At 35.9% G+C, this 27,882-nt stretch overlaps 3 protein-coding genes and 1 long non-coding RNA gene across 4 annotated transcripts; 2 read left to right on the forward strand and 2 right to left on the reverse strand.

Moving 5' to 3' along the window:
• Window positions 1-1,002: 1,002 nt before the first annotated feature.
• On the forward strand, window positions 1,003-5,369 carry LOC111441678 (5-methyltetrahydropteroyltriglutamate--homocysteine methyltransferase). Its single transcript, XM_023078763.1, has 12 exons — window positions 1,003-1,151; window positions 1,651-2,004; window positions 2,113-2,200; window positions 2,449-2,576; window positions 2,663-3,054; window positions 3,171-3,334; window positions 3,500-3,580; window positions 3,658-3,824; window positions 3,908-4,013; window positions 4,093-4,343; window positions 4,429-4,630; window positions 4,720-5,369. The coding sequence occupies exons 2-12, from the start codon at window positions 1,655-1,657 to the stop codon at window positions 5,086-5,088; spliced, it is 2,298 nt and encodes a 765-aa protein (XP_022934531.1). The 5' UTR covers window positions 1,003-1,151; window positions 1,651-1,654; the 3' UTR covers window positions 5,089-5,369.
• Window positions 5,370-6,187: 818 nt separating this feature from the next.
• LOC111442162 lies at window positions 6,188-20,481 on the reverse strand. The gene is made up of 14 exons (XM_023079445.1): window positions 19,919-20,481; window positions 16,215-16,249; window positions 16,058-16,136; window positions 15,376-15,454; window positions 14,975-15,058; window positions 14,756-14,898; window positions 14,265-14,324; window positions 12,599-12,758; window positions 11,525-11,726; window positions 10,006-10,134; window positions 9,645-9,761; window positions 7,741-7,866; window positions 7,362-7,413; window positions 6,188-6,814 (listed from the first exon to the last, which is right to left on the reverse strand). Exons 1-14 carry the CDS (start codon window positions 20,285-20,287, stop codon window positions 6,662-6,664), a joined length of 1,788 nt encoding a protein of 595 aa, XP_022935213.1. The 5' UTR covers window positions 20,288-20,481; the 3' UTR covers window positions 6,188-6,661.
• Window positions 16,728-19,073, reverse strand: LOC111442163. The gene is made up of 2 exons (XR_002710275.1): window positions 18,323-19,073; window positions 16,728-18,117 (listed from the first exon to the last, which is right to left on the reverse strand). It is a non-coding gene; the product is annotated as an uncharacterized LOC111442163 (long non-coding RNA).
• A 1,282-nt stretch (window positions 20,482-21,763) lies between the features above and the next one.
• On the forward strand, window positions 21,764-26,937 carry LOC111442055 (probable methyltransferase PMT7). The gene is made up of 8 exons (XM_023079310.1): window positions 21,764-21,935; window positions 23,164-23,578; window positions 23,816-24,105; window positions 24,531-24,911; window positions 25,321-25,567; window positions 25,875-26,013; window positions 26,213-26,408; window positions 26,657-26,937. Exons 1-7 carry the CDS (start codon window positions 21,764-21,766, stop codon window positions 26,369-26,371), a joined length of 1,803 nt encoding a protein of 600 aa, XP_022935078.1. The 3' UTR covers window positions 26,372-26,408; window positions 26,657-26,937.
• Window positions 26,938-27,882: the final 945 nt, after the last annotated feature.

The raw sequence follows: 27,882 nt of genomic DNA on the forward strand, positions 1-27,882 counted from the left end.
TTTTTGCAAAAAAAAGTCTTCCAAAAATTATGATTATACATGGCACATGCGGTGGCAATTTTCTAATCTTTTCCACGCGTTTTACGAGCGCGTGCATTTCATTCGCATCTCCACCGTCAGCACTGTCATTTTCCTATATATTTATTTTTATAAAAAAAAAGAAAAATTTACCAATTTAGTATATTGTTAAAAATGATCCATAAATTATTTTATGGTAAATTTCATATAAATTAATACTATTTATTTTTAGTTTCTACAATTATTTTAAATAATTAGTTAGTTTATTAAAATAAATTTAATTAAAAAAAAGCCATAGTTTAATAATACAGAAAAAAAGCTTTTACAACCAATCATCATTTAATTAATAATTTTTTTTTGTTTACAAAAGATTAATTAAAAGTTTAAATAAATAATAATAATTGATTTAAAATTGATGTATAATTGAAAAAATGGGGGTTAATAATAACTAAAATTACCGTGAAATGCCACGTCAGGTCAAAGTGTCCAGACCAATCACCGCAATTCGCTCCGACACACAAACAAAAGCCAAATCGTCGTGGCCACGTACTCCTCACTTCCACGTTACGCCTTTCCCCTTAAATTCTTTCACATCACCAACCCCCAATCCCACGCGCGCGCGTGCGAGCCTCTCGCCTTTCCAATCTTCCACATTTTTGTTTATTTAATTTACAAAATATCTATTAAATCTTTAAATTTAAAATTTTTTATTAATAAAATATATAATTTTATGTTTTTTTAAATATATATAAAAAAAAATTCTTACAGAAAAAATATATATATATTTTAATTTTAAAGATTTAATAATGAAAATTTATGAATAAGTGTAAATTAATAGTATAGCTTAGGCTATGAGATTTTATCGCTCAACCACTAAAAGAAATAAAAATAATATTGTAAAAAAAGTAAGTAAATAAATAAATAAATAAATAAATGAAATACACGTTGGCTGTCTGTCTGTCAGTCACCGGCTACCGTCCGTCTCTATAAATAAGCTTGATTCCCGTTGCTTCCAACTCGCGCCTTCTCTCTTTGTGGCTCCTCCATTATCGTCTCTTTATCTCTTTACCTCTCGCATTCCTTTCTGTTTCTTTCTCCGAGGGGAGCCTCTGTCGGTGTTCCACATCCTCAAGGTTCGCTCCATTTTCCCCTAATTTCTGCTTTTCTGTGAATTTTCACTACTTGTCAATGTATGGCGGCATTGCTGCAATTTGGATTCAGATCCAGTGTTTAAAGAACTTGTGTTGCTAGTTAGGCCTGAACGAATTATGATTTGGTGTTCCAATGCGTTAGGAGTTTACTTTCTGTCTATTAAAGATCCAATCCAATCCAATGAGTATAGTTCACACAACTAACAATTCAGACACACATAGATCTAATGCTTGAAATAGCGAATATCCGTTAAATTATGTCAGATCTACAATCGTACGCCTTCAAGAAAACAAAAATTTCACCAGATCTATACTTCGAACACTATCGTATATTTGTTGCTTCCTTGTTCTGTAAATTTAGCGATTGGTTAATTCCGATTTTGTACTTAACATGCTGTATCTGTTTCTGTTGCTTATTGATTGTTGGATTTGGCCTTTGAGATTGAAATGTTGTTGATTTACGTTGAGATCTCTTGAGCAGAACAATGGCATCTCACATCGTTGGATATCCTCGTATGGGCCCCAAGAGGGAGCTCAAGTTTGCGCTTGAATCATTTTGGGATGGGAAGAGCTCCGCGGAGGATTTGAAGAAGGTGGCTGCAGATCTGAGGTCGTCCATCTGGAAAAAGATGTCTGGTGCAGGGATCAAATACATTCCCAGCAACACTTTTTCATACTATGATCAGGTGTTGGATACCACTGCATTGCTTGGGGCCGTTCCTCCTAGATACGGTTGGGCTGGTGGTGAGATTGGTTTCGATACCTACTTCTCCATGGCCAGAGGAAATGCATCTGTACCAGCTATGGAAATGACCAAATGGTTTGACACAAACTAGTAAGTAACCCATCTGACCTTTTACTTTCGGAAGGAAGATCCATCATTAGTATGCAATGACAATGTTATGATAATGGTATAATTAATCCTGCCAATGCAATGATGCAGCCACTTCATTGTCCCTGAGCTAGGACCAGAGGTGAAATTCTCTTATGCTTCCCATAAGGCAGTGGATGAGTACAAAGAAGCCAAGGCTGTAAGTTGCTGTTCTAAATATTTGCTTTGATTGTGCTAAAAGTTCATAAAATAAGCTCAAGATTTGATTGAGAATAGAGAATTTAAATGATTAAAGTAATTGGAAATAGGCATTGAATTCCTTTCACGTGGAGTGGATTTTTCGTATATCTTTTTCCGAAAAAGATAATAGTGGATTGTGAATGTATCTGATTTAGGCATGTAAATACCTAATAATTGAGATAATTTTTTTTTTTTTTGCTTATGCAGCTTGGAGTAGACACTGTTCCAGTTCTTGTTGGTCCCGTGTCATACTTGTTGCTCTCTAAGCCTGCAAAGGGTGTTGACAAGACCTTCTCCCTTCTCTCCCTTCTTGACAAGATCCTCCCTATCTACAAGTAAAGAATCGTCACTCTATCAAGATATACTAGAATGTTCCCACAATGACTCTCTTGTCACATACTAATGTTGGATAACTTTTCAGGGAGGTTATTTCTGATCTTAAAGCGGCTGGCGCTTCTTGGATTCAGTTTGATGAGCCTACACTGGTGTTGGATCTTGATTCTCAGAAATTGAAAGCCTTCTCTGATGCGTATGCTGGACTTGAGTCAGCTCTCTCTGGCTTGAATGTTCTTGTGGAGACATATTTTGCTGATGTCCCTGCTGAGGCATACAAGATCCTTTCTTCTTTGAAGGGTGTCACTGCCTATGGATTTGATTTGGTTCGTGGAACTAAGACACTTGATTTGATCAAGGGTGATTTCCCCAAGGGAAAATACCTTTTTGCTGGACTCGTTGATGGAAGGAACATTTGGGCCAATGATCTTGCTGCTTCAGTTAGCACATTGGAGGAACTGGCTGCCGTTGTGGGTAAAGGTAATATTCTTTTGCTTACATTTGTATTACTATGTTGGTTCCTGGTGCTTGATTTCATTATTACTATTTGAGAGGCTTTTTTACTGATTCCTTCTCCCTCTGAAAAAATTATGCAGATAAACTTGTTGTCTCCACCTCCTGCTCACTACTTCACACCGCTGTTGACCTCGTCAACGAAACTAAGTTGGACAATGAAATCAAATCATGGCTAGCTTTTGCTGCTCAAAAGATTGTTGAAGTTAATGCATTGGCAAAGGCCTTGGCTGGTGAAAAGGATGAGGTATATTCTTGATTCCGATGAAATCCATCTATGGAAGGTGCAAGCTATGTTTTTAAGCCCTGATATCTAACCCTTTGGTGTTGGGGTCTGTCAATTATAATTAGCCGATTAGCAGTATTTCTTGGTTTGGTGTGCAAAATTACAAGCTTATGATTTCTTTTTCAGGCATTCTTTGCCGCTAACGCCGGAGCTCATGCTTCAAGGAAATCGTCCCCAAGGGTGACCAATGAGGCTGTTCAGAAAGCGGTATGAACAACCATTTCTTATCTATAAGGTGTTTAACTGTCTGTTTGCAGGAATTAAGTTTCTTTTTTATTGTGCAGGCTGCTGCTTTGAAGGACTCTGATCACCGCCGTGCTACAAATGTTAGTGCAAGACTTGATGCTCAACAGAAGAAGCTTAATCTTCCAATCCTTCCAACCACCACCATTGGTTCCTTCCCTCAAACTGTTGAACTCAGGAGGGTTCGTCGTGAATACAAAGCTAACAAGTGAGTTAATACCAGCTTTCCTTGGAAGTTCCAAATATTTTAACCCTACTTCTAATGTTTGCATCTTTTTCGCCATTCTTTAGGATCTCCGAGGAGGAATATGTGAAGGCTATTAAGGAGGAAATCAGCAAGGTTGTCAAGCTCCAAGAAGAGCTCGACATTGACGTCCTGGTTCATGGAGAGCCCGAGGTGAGTTATTTGGAGCCAGAGTTCGTAGTACCCTTTTCTCATTGTGCCCCTTCTAACGAGAATTTCATCCTCACCGCAGAGAAACGATATGGTTGAATACTTTGGGGAGCAGCTGTCAGGTTTTGCATTCACCGTCAATGGTTGGGTGCAATCATATGGATCTCGTTGCGTGAAGCCTCCAATCATCTACGGTGATGTGAGCCGCCCAAAGGCCATGACTGTCTTCTGGTCTACCGCAGCTCAGAGCATGACAGCCCGCCCAATGAAGGGAATGCTCACCGGCCCTGTCACCATTCTCAACTGGTCCTTCGTTAGAGTCGACCAGCCAAGGTAATAGAAGTTAATGCTTCCACACCCTTAAGCTGAAAGAAGCTACTGTTGCCTTATGCTTCTTGTGTATGCTATTGTCTTCTAGGTTCGAAACATGCTATCAGATTGCCTTGGCCATCAAGGACGAGGTCGAGGATCTCGAGAAGGCTGGCATTAATGTCATCCAAATCGATGAAGCTGCTTTAAGAGAAGGATTGCCTCTTAGGAAGTCTGAGCATGCTTTCTATTTGGATTGGTCTGTTCACTCTTTCCGTATCACAAACTGTGGTGTCCAAGACACGACTCAGGTTACTGCACTAACCACTGATATAGATTTGCATTATCCATAACAGCGTATTGTATTGTTCAATTCGCCTAATATTCCATTATGTGACAGATTCACACTCACATGTGCTACTCCAACTTCAACGACATCATCCAATCCATCATCGATATGGATGCCGATGTGATCACAATTGAGAACTCTCGCTCCGACGAGAAGCTCTTGTCAGTTTTCCGTGAGGGAGTGAAGTACGGTGCTGGAATTGGCCCCGGTGTGTACGACATTCACTCTCCCAGAATTCCATCAACCGAAGAGATTGCAGACCGGATCAACAAGATGCTTGCAGTGCTCGAGACCAACATCTTATGGGTCAATCCCGACTGCGGTCTCAAAACTCGCAAGTACGCCGAGGTGAATCCTGCTCTTAAGAACATGGTAGCTGCCGCCAAGCTCCTCCGTACTCAGCTTGCCAGCACCAAATGAATTGGCTGAGTTTTATGAAGATTGAAGCACCTTTTATCTTTCCCTTATTTCCAGATATCCAGAAAGAAATATATGCCTGTTTGTTCTCCAATAACTGAGTCCCCGACATATTTTAGTAGCTGTAGTTCCACTTTTGAGCATTTTTTTTTTTCACAAAAATTTGCTTTCCAGTATTGGTTTTGATTTGAAGGTGTAGCTTTGTTCGTTCTTTTTCAAAAGGCACCAAACTGCAATTTTTATCGAAGTGAAATGAAAAAGAAGACAGCATTGCCAGTTTGTGCGATTGTTTATGGATTTCCCCCCCTCCCTAAAATCTGATGCAGGATGCTCACTTGAAGGAAACGCCATGCTCATATTTATGAAGCATATACAAACTCCAGCAGCATCCATAAGGCATTGAAAAATGTCATCAAGTGTCCATTATTATCCATTATAATAATCTTTTGAGGCAGAGTTATGTCCTCAGCTGACTTTTATCTTTTTATTTCTTTTTATTTCTAGTTTTTCTAAATTTTGAAGCCGGTTTTCTTTCACTTGTATAACTATTTGATTTAGTTCATTAATCCGGATGATGAATATTATGAAGATACCTATTCATCACCCCTTTTCTCGAAAAAAAAAAAAGAAGAAAGTTTGTCTCAGCAAATCACACGTAGAGATATTGATAATACACATAGAGTTAATGGTATTTCATGACTAATTGCTTGAGCAGCAGCTCGTAGACTAACTAAAAAGGAATATTTATTATTGGATCCAAAACCTGACATAAGAAGGCCGATGGGAGCAACACTTGAAACGAAAATCCATAAAAAAACACCGATCTGCATTCATTTGAGGCTGCCCAAAATACAATCTTGGGGTACAGGAATAGATAGGAATACATGAATGGTGGGTACTTGTAAAGGCCAAATATTTCTTGTAAGATTCCATATTGGTTGAAAAGGAGAACGAAACTCTTTAAGGATGTAAAAACCTCTTCCTATCAGACTAGTAGGGAATAACACACGTATGGGAACTGTGTTTCTTATTCTACTTAGAAATATTGATTCTCAATCAATATTCAACAAATAATGACATCTTACTTGGATAAAGTCACAAGGAAACCATCAAAAAGCAACCCAGCAAAGCAGTGTTCATATTGAGAACAGTTCAACTCTTTTGAGTGTACATAATAGTAGGATTAACAAACTCACAAGTTGAGACAAGAAAAACAACATGATAAAGATAAGCAACTCTAAGTTACATGAGTATAACGTTTGAAATAAATGATCACGAAAGGAGGAGAAAATGTTCTACTTTCCAGTAATTGCATCATTAGCTACTACATACAAGTGAGCCCCAAGAAAACCAAGAAACTCATGAATAGAAGAAGACCTTTAAATGGCTCAATAACTAACTCCCACTTGATTATACGGCCACATCCTATCCAGAAAGTCAGCAGCAATCACATGCATCTGATCCATAACTTCAAGTAAGAATATAGGGTTAGCCGCATTTCCACAAGTGGAAAGTGCATTCCTGCGCTATAGAAATAGTGCTTGCTGTAAATGCCGAAGCAGAATAAAGTAGAAGATCAGTCAGCATCACCAAGGCCATCACTTCCATCTCCTCTCTTGGAAATAGGCGCGTAGTGAGAGCTTCCTTTCTTGGTCTGTGAAGCAATTTCAGCATTCTTCCTCAGTACAGCTCCAGGTGATGGGTATGGCCGCTGTTGAAAGAGAGGACCCTGCAATTCACCATGGACGAAGGGAAGCATTTATTATCCAATTGGAAGTATTTCCATTAAATAAGAAAAAAATAAAGAACTGATGTCCAACACAATGAGCATTGAATTGAAGAACAAGAGAATAACGCATGTTCTAGCCAGTGTCTAGAGTTCATCGCAGAAGGGGTAGAGTCAGCGCAATACATAAACAGACTGAAACCAAGGCTTAGTATGAAGAAAATGATTTATGATTGGCAGAAAAAGAAGAACCGAAAAATGTTGGGGCTGGAAAAAACTCTCGGGAATGAACATGAAGAAGGCACCGAGCAGTTTATGTTTTTAATTATTGTATCTTCCATTTGCAGTTCGTATTTTGGAAAATGCACTGCAATTCTGAAACATTGTATATGTGAAACTACACCAAATGGCCATACAAGAAATGATAATTGCGTTATCATAAGGTGAACCAGTTGCAACAGCAGACAGCTAAAATTTTAAAATCCTAATTCATCTCAATCTTACTCATTCTTCGAAGTTAAATCATAGAACAAAATGATTAGTTACTTACTGTAGCAGTAGTATCTGCTGCTCGAGGTTGCACTCCTTTTAGACCCACAACCCTGAAAAGTAATCAAAACAAACCATTAAATATCACACTTCTTCGATAAAAATATCCAAAATGAGTCCTCGTTTGATAAAATGAAGTACTTTCAGTTTTGTTATCTACTTTTTAGAGCCAAAATCTAAATCAAGTTCTGAAATTTTTTAAGAGAGTAGTTCTTTAAAGCTTTGATTTTTTTTTTTTTTTTTTTTTGGGAATTTGGCTAAAGAACTCAATCGATGAAAAGATAAGCATAATTTTCAAAAACCAAAAACTAAGTTGTGATCAAATGGGCCTCAATAATCATTTAGTATTAAACCCAAAAAGCTAAATTTTGGACACCTACCAGCCACCACGAGGAGCATCTGAATAGGAGCTAGGATCCATTGGATCCAATTCATCATCCTCACTGTGGGAACGCTTCCTACTTTCTCGCTTTCCACCTTTCCCTATTGGAGGCTTCCCTTTGGACCTGGAAACCCATACTCAATAGCTTAATAATTAATCCTCCCCCTATTTCTGGACAGAGTAATGCATCCCCTTCCGCAAAAAGAAATGTGGAAACTTTACATTACATAGACTATAACAAAGAAGAAAACAGGACACATAAAGAGTATTAAATAGTTTGATGAAGTATTTTGAATTATAAAGACCAACCACAATTTCATGTATGCATAGATAATTGTGTCTGCATATCAAGTCATGAAATTATAATGATACTAGGATTAAGATCATTCCAACTGTTATAATAATTCAAATTTAATGTTGTAGACTTCAGAGGGCAGTATAGTATGGTAGCAACTTGTGCCATAAAAAGTCTGCAACATACATCCATACAACACACCCAGAAAACCAGAACATGGTGAAACATGTTGAATGCGTCATAATAAATATATACTTTGTCCATTTAATGTCATAAATAACAGACATTTTTTTAGTGGGAAAAAGAGCTCGATTTATTGAGAAGTACCAGAGGAGAATAAAAACAAATCCCAATCAAATCAGCTCACAAGAAAACTGCTTCAAGACAAATAAAATATAAAAGGTGAATAGTTAAGAAAGGTTCAGATAAGTATCACCAAGTATATGCCCTTTATCAAGCTTAGTTATCACTCGTAAGTTGTTCCCACAGGCAAATCTCTCTTGCTTACCATGCCTTTTGTTTTATTGAAATAAAGAGTACAAGCTAGATTTAGAAGTTTGTTGTAGAGGCCATTGTTATCTCCTCAGAGAGATTAGAGAGTAAAAATCATTTTCTACGCCAATTGAATTAGCTTCTATCAAGTGGCTATGCAGTGTCTTCAGAAACCTCATCCATACACCTAGATCCTCCGAGTTCTCTAAAGAATCAAGAGGTGAGAATGTTCATGGATTAGGAAAAATTAAACCAAAGAGGTTGCATGGCCAAAGTTCCCATATTTGATGTGATAGGAAGAAAATGTGTAATGGTTCCACACGGATATGTAAACATAGTAAGAAAATCTTTCACAATTTACTACCTATGAGTATGTATGCTTACACAGTGGGTTCTTGCCACATCAAATTTTTTATATTTTTGACAAGCTTATAGCTGGTTATTTGTTATTTTGCAAAATGAAAGAATCGAAGGATTTTTCAAATTGTTGACCAAGTTAATATCAGCTCCAAGACACTCGTGTTGCCAGAACACTTGAACAAAATATCCAATGCCACGATTCTAGATCTTTAGTGATACAAACCCACAGTGCTAGCGCACATCTTCAATATCTTAATTATTAGGTCAGTCCAACGTCCAACGTCCAACGCACCATGAAAAGGGAGAAAAAGAAAAGAGGATAAAACTAGTACAGAGAACAAAAAGTGCATTGAAGGATAAAGAGGCCATAAATTTTAAGACTAGGGATCATGAGGTCAAAGTTCGACCAAATATTAACACTGGAGAAAACTATTTAGATGCAGTTTGTTCAATACAATAGTTAGAACGAACAACTGTGATCAAGGTTAAAGATTGAAGTTACTCTGTATGTCAATCATTACTCTCAACCCATAATTTTCAACATGGCTTTAGTTGATCTTACATATGTCGCTCAAAGCAACTAATAGAAAATAACTTCTAGAAAACCATAACCCACAAATCTTTTAAAAAAATTATGCTCAACTACTAAACAACTTCAAATATTGCAAAATTAGTACTGTATGTCATATTAATATTATATAAAGAAACAGAATCAATACTTAAGCTAGTCTAAAGTGAGAAGACTGTTCCATTACCTATCTGAAGCAGATTTTTTAATGGAAGGATCAGCGTTATTCTTGATGTTCTCGGTCTTCTGCTGATTATAAATATTGCTGGTTGGCAAGTACTGACACTGGGGAAGGCCGAGAGTTCTGAAAGTCAATGTAAATTTTTTTTAGTAAAACAATAGCAGCATATATCACGTAATCCATGAGAAGAACCAAGATATTTGTATGAATTTGTCGAGGGTTTGGGCTGAAAACTGTAAGGTCATAGAAACATTTAAGATTGCAAATTAAAAAATTGCATCTGCAGTACGCCACATCAATGGATATATTAATGTTAAGTAAAGTTCTAAAGAGTAATACTGCCGAATGATATAAGAGATCAACATACCGTGTACAATGATTACAGTAACCCCAAGCTTGAACAAGGCCTAGTCCCCAACCTCCACATCCCATGCATTTATGTTGGTCAGACGGTTGATCCTGCCACTTCCCATTGGTTGAACTTGTAGAAACCCCACTGATGAATTTAGCCACCAAAACCAACACAAAGAAGAGCGAAGTGTCAGATTTTATCCACATAAAATTGCAGTAAAAAAACAGTTAGTGGGTGTCCAACTAGTTGACTGGCAGATTGTGTCTAATAAACATGTATCATGTACGAGAGGAAGTGTGAGGAGGGGGGAGGAAGATGTACTTAATGGATGAGTAAGATGTATATGTGGGCCCTTAGAATCTAAAAAGGGCTGATAAGTAGCATAGAATATAGTAGTGAGATGGAGATGGGGAATTCATGCTTTTTCTCAGACTAGAGTCTTTTAGTCGGATGAGAGAGCTAATGGATTTTTGGATTTTCCCAAGTATATCTCCACATCCCTTTTGATCTAGTGAATACGTAGCTAACTATGGTCCATTTCCTTTCCATTAACTCAATGACTCTAAAAAGACAGTTTTTCATGGACAGAATGTAACAGCAGCCCTTCAAAAGTTGACATCTATGTTGATGTTGGGGCTTCTCGATTTCTCATAGCCATTCCTTTTAGAGATTGATGAATCTCGGGATGGCGTTCAGGCTGTGCTTGTGCAAAACCAACGTCTAATTACCTATTCCAGTCCAGCTTTACCACTAACACACCAACGTAAACCTGCTCATGAATACTGTGAAATAATGGGCAACAAAATCGATTTTCAAATAGCTTTAAACAAGAAAGAGGGCATTGGGATTCCCAAACAGCTTATTAATTAGGGATTTGACTAAGGAATCCGTAAGGCAAAGCAACAATACATTTTTTGTTGTCCCTAAAGCTTATATGAACCTCTTCTAATAGTAAAATTAGATCACTAAAGTGCATAATTTTATCATACTTCAAATTTCTCCTCAATGTAATTTTCCAAGAATGGTTCAAATGATCCCACAAATCAGAAATTAAGCTGTTTGGATTATAAGCAACTCTGAAAATGGAAGTAAATCCAATTAAGGAACTTATGTAATAATCCGATCAGGGAAAAAGAAGCCATATTCCAAGAATGGTTCATGATTCATGTTACCAGAGCCTAATTTGAAGGCAGAAGAATCTAAAGGACTTAAAGCTAACTAATGCTCACCCAAGGACTCCTTGGACTGACAGCTTTTATGACTATAGAAGAACAGCCCTGCTTCAGATTTTCTTTAAACACCAACAATCACCTTATGTAATAATGCAGACTATTCATGATAAAAATTCCAAATCGATTTGCCAAACAAGGATGTATCTCAACAGCTTTTTTGATATAGTGTGTTCACTCATGCACCATCTCTTTACTTTGAAGTTTCTTAATGAAAAGATCTTCATTTTTTTAGCTAGATATATATATATATATCTAGCTAAAAAGTTGCAGTATATATATCTAGCTAGATGTATCTCATTTACCTTGCACAACAGTTGCAGTATCTTGTACCCTGCACGAGGGTCATTCCGCTTCCACATGTGACGCATTTACTTTGCCCTGAAGTTTGGTCGTTCCAAGACCCAGGAGCACTAACAGTCGAGTGTGCCAAAGTTGCCTGATGAGATGCAACAGGCGGCTCCCACTGGGTTACCTGGGTTCTCCTATTGTAGTAGTATCTATGGCCTGCAATCATATGAAAGTTGTCAACAGGAACAAAACTGCAAACTATATTAATCAGCAACTTTCTTCTGAGCATCTTTTTCATTGAAGTTAGGAAAGCTACGAATTTGCACAAGGACATAATAGTAAAGGTACAACATAAGCATCCCAATGTATAATTCCATTCTCAAGCCTTGCGAACTTTGTAGAGAAGATTCATGAGATGCCAAATAAACAAGTTTCCACACAATTCAAGCTGATTACTCAAGCCTTCAACGTCTAGACTCTCCACATCAATGACTCACAAAAAAGGTAGGGATGCAGGACAGGACTAAACATGAAGATTCTCTATGGTTTAGTTGTTAAGTGCTACCTCCAGTCTGATTTTGAGCAACCAGCAAAGAACAAAGGACAGAATGAATCCAGATGTCCAGCAACTCACAATTAGACAACTTTTTATTTATTTATTTTAATTATTATTATTTTTTATATATATATCGGGAAGATGTAACCAATGGTTAGAAGCTTTAAAATGCAAACCAGGAAGTGAATGGCCGTAACTAGGCCTCAGAAAGAATGCCTTCCACGTTTAAATGAAACTTGCTACAAACAAAGTCAAAATTACACTAACTGAATGCCTTCCTGATAGCTACGTTACAACAATGCCAAACAAGAAACTTGGAACTGAAGGCCACTTTCTCAAGTATAAACCTTTAAAGATATATCATTCTTATTTTTAGGGGAAATCAGAAATTTAAACATGCATCGAGAAAAAGTATGGTAAAGCTGAAACGACAAGGATTATGGTGTTGGAATCCTCCAGCTTTCTTATCTTTTCTCCTCCAGATAATGCATAAGTATATCAAAATCATAAATACATTAAATCTCTCACCAACCTGTTGTTTGATCGACTGCCTCCATCCAATCTTCTGGAAGGGATACAGCAGATGAAAGTTGCAAACCAAAAGACGATTCAGTGGGCCTTTCCCATTGACTCTTCCCAGTGCTTTCATTATAGTAATATGAAACACCACTGCCAGGGTCTTTAGCCTCCACCTATGCAGTAGAAACATACAAGTTTATAAAAAAGGAGGCCTAAGGACATACTTCCAAAAAAAATGTATCCCAACACATCTTCACATTTTACTGAAACTGTTTGGAAATAAAAAGAGTTCTCTCTTTTAGACCAGTCAATATTCTCAATCACACTTTTTTTTTTTTTTGGTAACTCATACTTTTGGTCCCTGGGATACTAAACTTCTGCTAGTCAAACGGATTTTAAGGCTAACACATTTGATTCTTGATTTTTAAATTTAGTTTGTATTTGTTCCTTGAAATTTGAAATTTCGAACAGTGTTTACTCCGAGGTTTGAATTTGATTTTTAACTAGTCCTGAGGTTTAAAATAGGTTCCTAAATAAAGTTGTCTGCGAGTTGATATAACAAAATAATGTCATTGCAGTGGACTTTGTTGAAACTGTCTTCTATTTTTCATTTTCTTTACATGGGCATTTAAACAAATTTCAAATACCAGGCGCCAATTAGAAAGAAAATTTAGATGTCGAAAACCAAACATGTCACTTTTGAAATCTCAAAGACCAAATAGAAACTAAATTCAAATCTTAAGAATTAAAAGTGTTAGCTTCAAAACTCTCGGATCAAATGGAAATTACGTTCAAATTTTAGGGACCAAAAAGTGTATTGTACTCTTAATTATAAAAAAGCATAAATTACAATATTCCCATCCAGTTGATGGTTTACCAACAACCATATATGATACAAACAAATTACAAGAAAGAAAAAAAAATCGGAAGTCCCTATTACAGTAATGGCCGCCTCAACCCCATATCAAGGTCCCCTAGACGCTAGGTATACTCACTCACATATGGGAAACTGACCTTCCGTAATTATTCTGTCAAAACTCATTCACTTCACAAACTTAACTGTTTTAGCAAACACCACACTGGTGTGACAATGAAGTAATCTACTGTAATCCAAAATAACATAATTATAGTTGATATTAAATAATATTATTTCTGAAACTAAAGTGCAACATTGACTAAAACATCTAACACACTTTTCTTTAACAGTCCACACCCGCCAAGGGTCCAAACACATTAAAAAAAAAAAAAACAATTGTATCAATCTCACCCAAAGATTCGAACAAGTGACATCAGAGACCAGGTACCCGACGACACCGCCCCTTGGGATCATATGCACTAATATTATGATTATTGTTCTATGAAACAGAGGCTAGTAATATTTAAATGTATGATATATTATAACAAAGTAGATTTAGTATATTTATTGATCAAGTACATCATAGGGAAAAATGGTTAAACTAACATTACTCTAGAATAAATAGTCAAGCATGTTACATTCTTACTCGTTGGAAATATTTTGTTAAATACATCCAATTCGAACTCAGTCACGAAACACATAACAATCCATATCAAAGAAAAGTAACCTAACTCACAAGATGGAATAGGCAATACTAACATAAGTTGGATAGTGAAAGAGAACACAACATAGAATTGGTAAGGAAATTGCAAACAGTACACACCCATCCATGAGGCAGCTTTTCTCCTTGCAACATTTGATTTGAAATAGCGTCAGAATTTGCCTGTAATTTAATTTAAGGCTCGGTTACTGTTCTGATAACTGATTGAGAGAAGCAATTGAATAAAGAGTATGCGAAGGAAAATTGAACTATAATTGCTATCAGGAGGCCACAAATTCAAATCCCAAACATGATACAAAATACTATTTATGAATCTGAACGAAATTTAGGTGCATAAGCTTTTCTTTATAAATCTGCTTTTTAAAGATAAGAAAGGAGAAAATTGAAGTGTTTACTCAGCAGGAAGAAAAGGTAAATATCGGTTTTACCGGGTCAAATTGGTCTGTGGCTAACTAATAAGACTAAGACGCAGCTGCCAAGGCTTGTTTTAGGAAGTTTGGCATATCATTTCTTTTAATGAATAACCAAGCTTTCATTGAGGGAAAAAAAAAAAAAAAAGAAGAAGAAGAATACGAAGGCATATCAATTCTTACAGAATTGCTATGTTTTGCATCTTCTTTAAGAATACCCCTAGCTTTTAGCTTCTGCTTGAGGTACTCGGGCAATTCTTTGGCAGAAGGACTTTGTTCTGCTTCCCTAACCTGTCCCTGGATTTTCTGGTCAATCGTATTATTTCCTGAAAGCATGACAACAATGAAATGAACCAATTTGGAGGTCAACATCGAAGTCAAGCAAAAAGAAAAGGTTTTTACCGTGGGTAACAATTCCAGGCTTTGAAGCACCATAGAAAGCACATCCACCAGGTACGCCATAACCATTTCCAATTTCCAAGTTCCCTGCATGAGAACAAGATGTCATTCTCCTTGAAAGTGTGGGATTTATTGCTTCTATTTTTAGGGGGATGTCCTTTCCATATTGTCTTTGCTAGTGTGGGATTTATTGCTTCTATTTTTTCACCTATGTCCATCATCAAGGATTTTGTAGAGTAGACCCCATCAGTGCTGGAGAGCCAAGTCAATAAGTTTGCTTCATTTGACAATACCACTGGGGCAAGGTTAAGGCTTAATTTGGCCCATTCTGTATTAACTAATATTGAGCGACAACAAGAGCAAGTGAAGGGAAATGTTCAATAGAAAGATTACAAAGTACCAACCTTCTTCGGGAAGATTCAACTTTCCCCTTTTCATAGCCATTTCTGCACGATGTTCAGAAGTAATCTTCAAAAGATGCTCCTGAAGTAACATTAATGAAGGAAAAATACATCAAAGCTACAAAATATGATAATGAATAATAAGCTTTTGTGTGTATAACAGGTCATGCATTATCAACACGAATGAAAGAGTCCAAAGAAGATATCCATGGCTCTCACAATTCTTCGAGAAGTATTTTACATACATAATCGGGAGTTGGAGCTTAGGCACCCGCACCCACCCCAAGGACCAGACCCATGTGACATCGAAGGTTTTTGGTATTGAACTCACTCAAAGGTTCAAACTTGGAACCTCTAAGCCAGTATGAGCAAGAGAACCCAAGAACTTACCCACAGGACTAATGCATTAATCCTTATGAAGTTTATTGGTTAGATTAATGCTTAAAAAGTAATAATCAGTCTTACTTAAGAGAATCCTATTGTTCTCGCATTGTACTACACCATCCAAGTCCACCTTTTGTACATTCATAGACTCAATACAAGACAACTGTTTCTCAAGAGAGTAAATAAATAGGGACCATGGTGGCAGTGATGACATACAGCTAACTCTGTTGAAGGTGTAGCTATCCAACATTCTAAAGAAAATTTATGAATGAAGGTTGTATGAAGGTAGAAAATTACTTACTTTAAGAGCACTTGGGTCATAACGTTCTGAAAAGATATCTGATCTCTCCTCTGGAAGTCCATCTGCATCCACGGAGTCTCTGGGAAGAGAAAATATATTTAGTTTCCATTATTAATTTTGAACTGTAATAACTCAAAAACAAATGAAGAACCATCACCTTCGGCTACGAATAATATTTTGGGTAGCAAGTTCCTGTTAGGGAAAAAACTAATTAAAGCATTTGAAAAACTAAAATGATTTATTTAGATAGATAAGAGAGTGTCCGGAATATGAATAAAATTACAAGAGGAGAGCTAAAGAAATCTAAAGGAGAATTAAAATAAATATATAATCCTCTCCAATTCATATGTAAGGGAAACTTCAGGCACCATGAGGAAGCTGAAAGAGAACCAATATCCCCACATTTTTGTGGTGCAGGTTTCTCTTTGTATTGAATACTCTCATCTCCCTCAACGAAATCTACCCATTAAAAAGGTTAGACATGGACATGGAAAACATATACAACATGACACGAATACAAAAACATGTCAATTCTAAAAAATTAGGACAACACGTTGAAGATACATTTTTCAAAAGAATATATATGTACTTCAAAATAGATTGAAAATGTATATTTAATATGGAAAAAAAAAACAATTATGTTAGGGTTGGATGGACCTCTTCTGACAACTTTTTTTTGTCTAAAACAATTTCATTGATGGTATAAAAATTACAAAAGCAGGGAGACCCCACAAAGGAGTTACAAAGGAGTATGGTAAAGCTATAGTGGTGAAATAAGGGAGAACATTACACCAATTCACAACCGTATTAACTATAGCATAAAAAAAATCTATAAAAGAAAGCTCTTTCTCAAGATCTACTATTTCTTTTTGGCCACAAATTCCAGAAGAAGGCTCTTATATAATTCTCCCAAATCGTCTTTTTTTCTCCTTTTTGAAGGGATGCCCACCAAGAGTGTAAGCGAGGAGGACATGGGGATTTTCCGAAGTGTCCGCATACCAGTTAAATGAAGAGAGGAGATAGTTCCGAAGGTCTTCGCAAATTTACATGACACCAAGAGGTGACTTTGAGATTCTGATTTCTGTTTGCGTATAAAGCACCATTGTGGAGACAAACCCATCTCAGGCAGTCTTCTCTTTAACTTTTCAAGAGTATATTAATAGCTTTGTGAGATAGCTCCCATGGGAAAAATGATATTTTCTGGGTAGTGTCCTTTCCTAATCTAATCATAAAGAGAAAATTCAGTTTCTGTATTGGAGGGGGCTATATCACGCAAGAGAGAGCTGTTGGACAAGACACTATTTGTCTCTAGGTTCCAAATTCCTATATCAGAACTGTGAAATAAGGAAACAGTGGACAGGCAGTGTAAGAAGTAGGCCCAAATTCGTCAATTTCTGTCTCTGGTTTCATCTCAATCTCAAGTTCCAAAAGCCAAACTCTGTGTTCCAGAAATCCTTGATAGCCCCATCTTTACTAAGAGAAAAAAAAAAAAAAAATCAAGGGAAATTTTCTTGCAAGAGTCATTTCCAATTCATATGTCCTGCAAGAAGGGAATATTTGCCCCATCACCCATTGTAGGATAATCTGTCGTGAATCAGATAGAAATGTTTCATAATGGCTTTCAATGGACCCTTGGCTGTTCCAAGGAGTTGCTGCCCGATTTTTTGTTGAGAAGGGTAGTCCCGTATTTTGTATCAATGACCTTCCTCTAAAGAGCTGTTTTCTCACATTGTAACACCAAATCCATTTTACAACAAGGGCTCCATTTCGATCTTTCAATTTGTGTAAACCAAGCTCTCCTTTCTCCAAGGGGTGAAGGAGATTATCCCATTTGACAAGATGAAGACCCTTGCCATCATTGTTAACTTTCCAGAGGAAATTTATGGGCAATTGATCCATAATGTTACTCACTTTGGTTGGCATTCTATAGATGGCCATATAATAAGTTGGACGGAAGATTGGCAAGAGTTGCAGTCTTCCACCCTTTGAGATATGATCGTTTTTCCATGAGAGGAACTTTCTTTCCACCTAACATCAAGCCATGATGCTACGTCAAATAGCTGCACAATGTTGAAAAAATTATCAAGCACTTGTTCTTTAGATGAGAACAACATAATGTAATCGGCTAACTATAGGTGATGCATGCATATCTAGGGAACTTTCCCATAGAAAAACCTCGAATGACTTTTCTATTTGAAGCATGAACCATAAGACGACTAAAGCAATCCACAACCAAAATAAAGAGGAAGGGGGAGAGGGGGCCACCTTGATGGAGGCCTCCAGTAGCCAGGATCTTTCCTCTCAAACGGTTGTTGATGATGATTGAAAAATTAGGAGAGGATAACAACCCCAAATCCATTTCCTCCACGTTGGACCAAAGCCATTACCCACAAAAATTTCTTCAAGAACATCCCAAATTCACCTTATAAAAGGCTTTTTCGACGTCCAGTTTTATGACCAGCCCTTGCTTCTTTTTCCATTTCCAATCATCAATGAGCTCATTGGCTATTAAACAGGCATCAAGTATTTGTCTACTAGACACAAAAGCTGATTGTTGTTCAGTGATAGTATAAGGAATTGCCTTCTTAAGCCTTTAAGAGAGAATCCTAGCAATGATCTTGTACATACATGATATGCGGGTAATTGGGTGGTAGTCTCCCACATTTCTAGCATCCGATTTCTTTGGAATGAGGAAAATATAGGTCTCGCTCAACCTAGCATTGATGATACAATTCTTGAAAATCTTGGAATACTCATTATTTCAGGTTAAAGGACGTTCCAAGACTTCTTATGGAATTCAACGGTAAAACCATCTGGCCCCATTTTGTTTGTCCCCATAGCCTAACAAATTTCTGCTCTACAAAAGCTTTTTCAAGATATTTAGCTTTTTGGGGAGAGATTGGATACCAATTGAAGTTAGTTGGCAGGAACCTACATCCGTTTTTTTTTTTTTTTTTTTTTAACAACAAAAGCATCTCATTGATATAATGAAAAGCAAAAAGTGTTCAAAGGTTACAAACTCCCAAAGGGGATAAGAATAAAAGAAGGAAAATACAAAATCAAGAACTAAGAAACGACTACAATCTTCTTCCTCGTAAACATTAATGAAAACCGAACAAGCTAAAATCGAAGTAATCTGAAATACAAGAAATTTTGGAGTAACCATAAATGCCAATAAAAAACTAGAGCACACGTTGGACAAAAAAAGGCTTCTTCCAAGAAACCTTTTGAAATTTGAACCAACAATACAAATGTTAACTTAAGTGATCCAACATCTTAATGAGAAAGAACAATAAAAGCCTCACGATTCTTCTAAGAAAATTATATCAAATAGAGACTAAAAAGGCTTCTTCCAAGAACCCTTTAAAATTCGAACCCAACAAAATAAATGTTGACTTCAACAAATCAACGCGTTGATGAAACAGATTCGTTGTCTGCAGAAGAAGCTGCTTCCATATTGCTTTTGGACGTAGACGCAACACTTCATTCCTCCATCCCCCACAGAAGTTCTGGACTTCTTTTTTATTATTATTAAACTACCATTTTGGTCACTACAATCCGGTACACATATTCTAATTCAATTCATGTTATTTGCAATGTCCAAAAACCATAAAATTAGTCCCCATCAGAACGAAGGTGATGATGGGGGAGCGCCATCGAACACAAGTGGAAGAAAATTGTAAAAGAAGATTAACTAAAACATCTATAAAAAATGAAACATAACATGAGGGCTATGCAGAAAGCAACAAGAGTCAGGCTGAATGGGGATAGCAATGGAAGAGAGCGCCGTCATAGTATTCAGAACTAAGGTAATAACATTTAGAGGAATTTGAAAAACTGAAACATATTAAACGTGCATACCTGTTCCCTCAACACAGCATCCCGAACAGCATTGTCAATGTCTCTGGTATCGACAACATGTGACCCGAATTTGCTAGAAGACGAGACAGCAATATTAAACACACCATCATGGGGAACAATGTTCTGATCATTTCCAAAACTTGGGGGTTTCTCTTGATCAGAAGAGATTACTACAGAACTACGAACTTCTCCCGGTTGACAAGGAGAAATTTGGTTGCCAAACTTTTCAAGTTCTTGCACTTCATTTTGGGCATAAGATTGAGATTGAGCAGAACCTGATTCCTTGAGAGAACTATCTTCAACACTAGAACCAATTGTAGTTTTGGACGAATCTCCTAAATCTGCAATTGCTGCAGTAGAAGTCGGCATCCCCGGAAGGGCTTGGATCTTGAAAGCTTCTCTGTACTTGACCAGCTGCTTGTGGGAATTTGAGGCAGATTTGAGTATGGCGGATTGCTGATGCGGAAAGACGGTACGAGTCGAATTGAAAGGATAAATTAGAGCGCCGAATTGGAAAACCTGGTTGTAGCTCTTGGCGGTTCCCAAAACTGTCCGGAAATTGACCGCTCCACAGAATCTAAGCTTTGAACAACAAAATAAAATAAAATATTTAACCCTAAAATTAGGCTAAATTAATAAAAATAAATACATTTTAATTTTTGTAAAATTTTAATAATACCTTTAAATTAATATATATATATATATACATATTTTAAAAAATATTCTTAAATTTTAAAAAGTTTTATTAGGTTTAAAAAAGATGTATTATATTATTATTTTTTTTAGTTCAAGGATATTAATATTTTTTAAATATAGTAAACATCTTCGATAAAAATTAATGAAAATATAGATTAAAAGGTAAAAAAAAATATATATATATATAATAATAAATAAACAAAATAAACAATGAAACCAATTTTTAGTTTTAAATGATTTTTAAATTAAAAAAAACTCGAAGTTTATTCAAAGGAAAACTTTTATAACTCACTGTTATTTTTTAAATATTTAATATTAAAATTTTATTTTTAAAATAAAATATTAAAAATTTTAGTCTAAAATTAAGATAAAAGATCATTTTTAAAATTATGAGTTTAGTTTAATGGATTATTTTAAAATATTATTAATACTTTTGAAAATTATATATTTTGAGACATAGTCTAAAATTCAACGTCATTTTTATTAATTTAATCTTAAAATTAAATATTTAATGTTGTCATAATTGCATGTTTTTTAAATACATTACAATTTTAAATTGTATTTTTTTTAGTAATAAATTTAATGTATTGTACATTATAATTGTAATTTTTCTAAAAATAATGTATCATATTTGGCTACTAATATAAAAAAGCAACATTAAAATAATTGACTAAAAGAAAAAAAAAGAAAATCAATTATATATGATTAAAAAACCGTATTTTTTCCCCCTTTTGAATATATATGTATTTAGTAAATATTATTTACTTTTTTAATTAAAAAATAAAGCTTTAAATTATTTAATATTTAGTTTTTTTTTTCTATTTAATATTTTGAAAACGATTAATCATTAAAATAATAATAATAATAATAATAAAAAGGGAAAAACGGTAGAAATAGAAAAGGAAAATAAAAAAAATGGATTCTGAATTAAAGAAGAAGAAGAAGATCTGTGAAATCAAGAGAGGTTGAATCCATCTCTGAAACTGAAAGTGTTCTTCCGCAAATCTCAGCTTGAGGCTCCAAATTAGTCTTCACATCTGTAGCTCTTTATACTCGGATCTCTCTCTCTCTCAAATGGTAATGCCAATTCGGTGTTGACGAATTTCTCGAGTTTACACGAGAGAGTTCGTGTCCGAGGGGAAGAAAACAATGGGCGGCGGCTATGGGTTGGGTTCTGTTTTTGCTCTGCAATCATGGCAGATGATAATGTTTGCTTTGCTACTTATGGTTGGATCTTTCTATTTAGGCACTCTCTTCGGCAACAATGTTCCTATTTATGTTTCTCACCTTCCTTCAAATTCCACTTCATCATCATTACTTGGTACTTTCGTCTCTCTATGTTTCTCAATTTTAGTAATTCTTTTTTCCTATGAAAATGATGCTTAGTTCTTCGTTTAGATCTTGATTGTTCCCCGTGCACTGCTAGATTTCTGCGTTCTGGATTGACTTTGTAGATAGGTTGTATTATTATTATTTTTTTCTCCCTTTTAGCACCATTTTTTTGCTAGTTTTTATAGTATAGGGATTAAGAAAAAAAAAAAAAAAAAAAATCAAGCATGTCTGGGGTGTTGCCTTGTTTCTGGCAGTGATGCTTTACTTCTTTAAGGAAGGCCCACCATCGGTTGGTATAGGAAAATGTCACTTGGAAGGGAGATGCTTATTAAACAAATTATCTCCATGGGGATTAAGACTACTGTCACCACTATCTTTTTCTGCCTGTAGGAATGAAACTCAAAATTCATCCACTTCCACCTTTTGAATTATTCTAGTGGGTGAATGAAATTGAGCTGTTGCTCAAGAATTTTTATGATAAATAGATATGCAAAATGCATAATATAGAAAGAATACGAATTGGGGCTTTAAGTTTGTAGAAATTATCATGCAGTACTCCCCACAATTCTAATCCAGAGTATGTGTCTATCCACCCATTAAATATATAACTATCAGAAATGAAATAATCCCTTATTTAGGAAGTCCCCTTCTCTCAAAGAGAAGAATAGGAACGAAAAAAAAAAATGGAAAGAATCCAACTACAACAAAAAAAGAGATCTTTTGTATTGTTTCTTATCTCCATCTATTCCTACATTCATTTCTTTCCTATCTCCCTATCCATAGAGATAAGAATTCTTTATTGAGTAATAACTTAATTCTTCACGAAAATACTATTTATTATAAATATTAATAATCCATCTTTTTCACTTACGAAATAAACAAATTGGCTATTCCATTAGTTGTCTCTCTGAAACACGGGAAATATGGTTGCAGTTTCACATTAAAAGTGGCCTTCAAATGATCGTTCCCTCTGGTGGAATTTAGGTTCTTTTATTTCAAGTCAACGATGCTGCCTAAGAAATGTAAAACCTACTTATAAGACAATCTCTGACTTGTTCTTTGTATATCCTTCTTCTTTCACACACTCTCCTTTTTAGACCAACATGTGTGTACCTTCTGGATTTGTGACATACTCTTGTGCTTTTAGGGAACTTCAAAGGTCTGATTTTATTGCTGCAATCAATTTCTTGACTCAAAGTTTATTACTTATACTGCAGGAAATTCCTCAATGTCAAACCAAGTGTCAATCACTTACAGGAAGATACCACTTTCAATTCCAGAGAATGGTATGGATGTATGTCCATTAAAATACGCTGAGTATATTCCTTGCCATGACATTTCTAACCTAAAAGAATTGCTTCCGACATTGGATCTTTCAAGAAGAGAAGAACTTGAGAGGCATTGCCCTCCACTTGAAAACCGCTTGTTTTGTTTGGTACCTCCACCAGAAGACTACAAGATCCCAGTAAAGTGGCCAACCAGCCGGGATTATGTGTGGCGAAGCAATGTGAATCATACGCACCTCGCTGAAGTTAAAGGAGGACAAAATTGGGTCCATGAGAAGGATCAACTATGGTGGTTTCCTGGAGGTGGTACTCATTTCAAACATGGGGCGCCTGAGTACATCCAAAGGTTGCACTGTTGGCTTATTGAACTTTCCCCTTTCCTCTTTTCTTTGTTTCTTATTGGGACGTGAGTCTACTCACACCCTTTATCAGTGGGTTCAAATTAATCTGTCCAGCAGTTTTAATTTAATTTTCTGTTTTGGAACTGATATTAAAAAATATTCCTTGTAATTTCTGATAAATCTGAACGACGATTAGGTTTTCTTGTCAGACTGTTCTATTTATCGTCTTTTATGCAATGCAGATTAGGAAACATGACTACAAATGAGACGGGCACACTAAGCTCTGCTGGAGTATATCAGGTTCTAGATGTTGGCTGTGGCGTAGCTAGTTTCTCAGCTTATCTTCTTCCATTGGACATTCAGACAATGTCCTTTGCTCCTAAGGATGGGCATGAGAATCAGATTCAATTTGCGCTAGAGAGAGGTATCGGTGCAATGATTTCTGCATTGGCAACAAAGCAAATGCCGTATCCCTCAAGTTCCTTTGAGATGGTCCATTGCTCAAGGTGCCGTGTTGATTGGCATGAAAATGGTATTTCAGTACTTTTTATGCGCAAAAACAGTTGTTATTCAATTTTTGTTATAGTCACTTACTACGGTCCTCTTCTTGTAGTTGTTACTTGTTAAAAAAGAAAAAAAAAAACTTTAAGGTCTCATCTTTTAAATATCAGCAAAATGACTACTAATTTTAAGAAACCTCAAGAGCAGTAGTAAGATGATGAAAACCACATGCCATTATCCATGTCTACATTTATTGTTGCTAACTTTATGAATGTTGCTACTTATTTACCTTGCTAGCCCTGTGTAAGTTCAGATTCTATTCTGGGTAATAAACGTGACACACTGAATTCTTTTATGAAGGCTCTTATATGCCTTCATCTTGAATCTTGTCAGGTTGACTGCTTTGATGTATACCTGGAATTCATTGAAATTACACTTTGTCCTTCTTCTCTGCAGATGGTATTTTACTCAAAGAAATTGATCGGCTTCTGCGGCCAAATGGATATTTTGTCTATTCAGCTCCCCCTGCCTATAGAAAAGATAAAGATTTCCCAATGATATGGGAGAAGCTGGTAAATCTGACAACAGCAATGTGTTGGAAGCTCATTGCCAGAAAGGTTCAGACTGCTATCTGGATCAAACAGGAAAATCCATCATGCCTTATCATCAACGCAGATCGTAAAGTTGTGCAAATATGTGATGCTGAGGATGATTCTACACCATCATGGAAAATACCTTTAAGAAACTGTATTCATGTAACTGATCAGTCATATTCTCTGAAGTTACCTCCGAGACCAGAGCGCCTTTCAGTATATTCGAGGAGTCTCAGAAAAATAGGTAACTCTTTTCTTTCTAAAGAAATCCTCCTAGTTGTTTTTGGCTCTTCTGTTCACCAAGCTCTCATTCAAAAGCAGGAATCAATCAACTTAGAAAAACATTCAATAACTTTCCTGGGTTATCTTTGTATTTTCTGAATACCCTTTCTTTTGAACAATAACTTTGGTAACTTTTTGGAGTTATTGTCACTTTAAAGAACTGTTTGGAATGGCAACTTATTTAAGTAAATAGGAACTTTGTTTATTAACCGTAACAGGTAACATCATTGGGCTAGCAAATGGTGCGAGGTGAACCTTTGTTAGTTCACGTTCCCAAGAAGTGTCTTAATTATTCTAATTTGGGAATATTTGCTCTTACCTAGAAATTTAATTGCCGTGGTATATGATGCAATCGTTGTCTTCACTTACAGGTGTCAGTCAAGAGGAATTTGATTTGGATACCTTGTTTTGGAAAGCTCAAGTTAATCAGTACTGGAAATTGATGAATGTCAGCAACGCAGATATTCGAAATGTCATGGACATGAATGCTCTCTATGGTGGATTTGCAGTGGCTTTGAACAATTTTCCAGTCTGGGTTATGAATGTAGTTCCTATAAAGATGCAAAATACGCTGTCTGCTATATACGACCGAGGTCTGATTGGCGCCTTTCATGATTGGTAAGTTATTTCTTCTCCAACGTCTTCCAAATATTAGCAGGATCATACTTTTTGGCATACAACTTTTTTTACTATTTCGGAAAAAAATCGAAGAAGTTTTTGGGGCTGTCTTGGGAGAGGTATGAGCCATGATCAGCTTTCATGCTTTCTTCTGGTGTTCCTGTCTAAGGATCTTTGTACTATTATCAGTGTCTCTTTTGGATAGATTTAAAAATATATATATATATATATATATTATGTACTGCCCATTTGTTTCTTTCCTTTGTCTTAGTGAAAGCTCAGTCTTCAAGTATCTCATGTAATGTAGGTGTGAACCATTTTCAACTTATCCGCGCACATACGATTTGTTGCATGCATACCATCTTTTTTCTCAGTATAAAAGTGGTGAAGAGGGTTGCTTGCTGGAGGATATAATGCTGGAAATGGACCGCATTGTACGACCTCAGGTAATTAATTTGGTTCCTGTAATTTTGCAAGCTTGTACCCACATGAAGAAACAAAACCCGTCTTTGCTTATAAGATTTCATGGGCATGGCAATGCTGTTGTCAAAGTTTTTTGTAATGAAGATCTCTTGCTATTGGCATTAATCTGCTACTGTTACTGATTTAGGCTTCAAATTGCCTTTGAATAATGTCCATGTACAGGGATACATCATCATTAGAGACGAGCCTTCAATAACGTCAAGAATACAAGAAATCGCTCCCAAATATCTATGGGACGTCGAAATGCATACGCTGCAAACTAAAGAAAAGAACCCAGAATCTGTGCTGATCTGTAGAAAGAAGTTTTGGGCAATTATCTAAGTTCTTGGCTGTTGTACAAATGTTCTCTCTTCAACAGGTTCTCTCTCAAACTTGTGCTCAGATGAAACCACAGTTTAAAAGAACTCCCACCATTTATAACTTATATGCATAGAAAAAACCACTTATCCGAACAACTTCCCCTCCTCCCATCCATGTTCTGTAATCAAAATAAAACAACCATGAAAGAATGTTTGAGAACCAAGTAGAATTTAAAGATTCTATCTTCTTGCTTTGTAGTATATAGTTTTTGCCATATTAAAAACATGATTGGCATTTGATTGACAGGATTTGAGTGTCAATATGCAATCTTTCACTAAGAAGACTGTCCAAGAGGAGGCTGAATGAATGGGAGTTTTGGCTGATTCCTGAGTTTCTCTCCCAAGTAAACAAGATTGCACTCTCAAATGGATTGTCAAAAGAAAGTCCCAGTGACATAACTGCCCTTTCCATGTTACCATATTTTAGAATTATGTCTAAAACATTGAGATTAATCTACCCATCTTCTAAGAACTGCTTTATTGTTATTTATTTATTTATTTACTCGCGTACGTGTGTGTTTGGAATGACTTTCTAATTTCTTAAAAAAATATTATAAGTGAAAACAAAAAAAGTGTTTTGAAACATTTGAAAAGTCGTTCCAAATAAGCTCTAAATTCTTGTGTTCCGCAAGCAACCAAATGGGTTTAGGGGTTGTCAATGGAAAACGGTAATCTCTGGTTTCTTATTTTGTGAATCTCGTATTAATCATTTTACGATGTCGGACTCTCATATCTATTGATGATCTAATATGGTAGGATCTAGAGACTAGTGATTATACAAGGCCTCCAAATTGTGTCGATTTAAGTTCGAGTAAGGGACTAAGACGTGCAACGTCAAACACTAAAAGGGTTACTTCTTCCTACAGGGCTCATGGTACGTTACTCAACTTAATTGATCTTTTAAATATGATTTGATTTGAATTGGTTTGGTACTAATCAAACCAATTAATTCAAAGTTCTACCGAACATTAGCATATGCTTGTCTATCAGCTGCTAATTTGTGTTGGTTCAGTATCTTTATATGTTCCCAAACACTGAAAAAGCCAATGTCCCAACTTCCATTTTAGACCAAACTTTTGTGCTTTGTGAAAGCAAAGACAGAATAATTAATCTCCCAAATCCATATGCCTAATTAAACCTAAAATTATTCCAACAGAGGGTTCTTAAGCGCTCTTTTCCCTTTAAAAGAACTGTTATTTGATTAGATTTTGAGCGATGAACGATATACATTATCATTGATCGACATAAAAAAATAGTACAATAATGATATAATTTTTTGTTACCGATGAATATTCAAACAACCACGAACATAAGATGCAGAGTCAAATAATATGGTATATTCAAAGTATAGAAGCAAGTAAGATTGTAATAATCAATGGTAGACATTTATCGTCGATAGATATCAAACATACCATTTCCGCATTTGATTATAAACTCATCCTTTATATTTAAAATAATGTATACACATTCCAT

This window comes from Cucurbita moschata, unplaced genomic scaffold, assembly GCF_002738365.1.
Source record: "Cucurbita moschata cultivar Rifu unplaced genomic scaffold, Cmos_1.0 Cmo_Scf00004, whole genome shotgun sequence".
Taxonomy (NCBI): Eukaryota; Viridiplantae; Streptophyta; class Magnoliopsida; order Cucurbitales; family Cucurbitaceae; genus Cucurbita; species Cucurbita moschata.

Bases quoted from the DNA above. Each gene is read 5' to 3' on its own strand.
- LOC111441678 (XM_023078763.1), top strand. From the start codon at position 1,655: ATGGCATCTCACATCGTTGGATATCCTCGTATGGGCCCCAAGAGGGAG. The intron at 2,201-2,448 runs GTAAGTTGCTGT...TTGCTTATGCAG, and splicing joins AGTACAAAGAAGCCAAGGCT to CTTGGAGTAGACACTGTTCC. The intron at 3,825-3,907 runs GTGAGTTAATAC...GCCATTCTTTAG, and splicing joins CGTGAATACAAAGCTAACAA to GATCTCCGAGGAGGAATATG.
- LOC111442162 (XM_023079445.1), bottom strand. From the start codon at position 20,287: ATGCCGACTTCTACTGCAGCAATTGCAGATTTAGGAGATTCGTCCAAA. The intron at 15,455-16,057 runs GTAAGTAATTTT...ATGTTACTTCAG, and splicing joins ATGACCCAAGTGCTCTTAAA to GAGCATCTTTTGAAGATTAC. The intron at 7,867-9,644 runs GTAATGGAACAG...ATGGGTTTCCAG, and splicing joins AAAAAATCTGCTTCAGATAG to GTCCAAAGGGAAGCCTCCAA.
- LOC111442055 (XM_023079310.1), top strand. From the start codon at position 21,764: ATGGGCGGCGGCTATGGGTTGGGTTCTGTTTTTGCTCTGCAATCATGG. The intron at 21,936-23,163 runs GTACTTTCGTCT...CTTATACTGCAG, and splicing joins CACTTCATCATCATTACTTG to GAAATTCCTCAATGTCAAAC. The intron at 24,912-25,320 runs GTAACTCTTTTC...CTTCACTTACAG, and splicing joins GAGGAGTCTCAGAAAAATAG to GTGTCAGTCAAGAGGAATTT.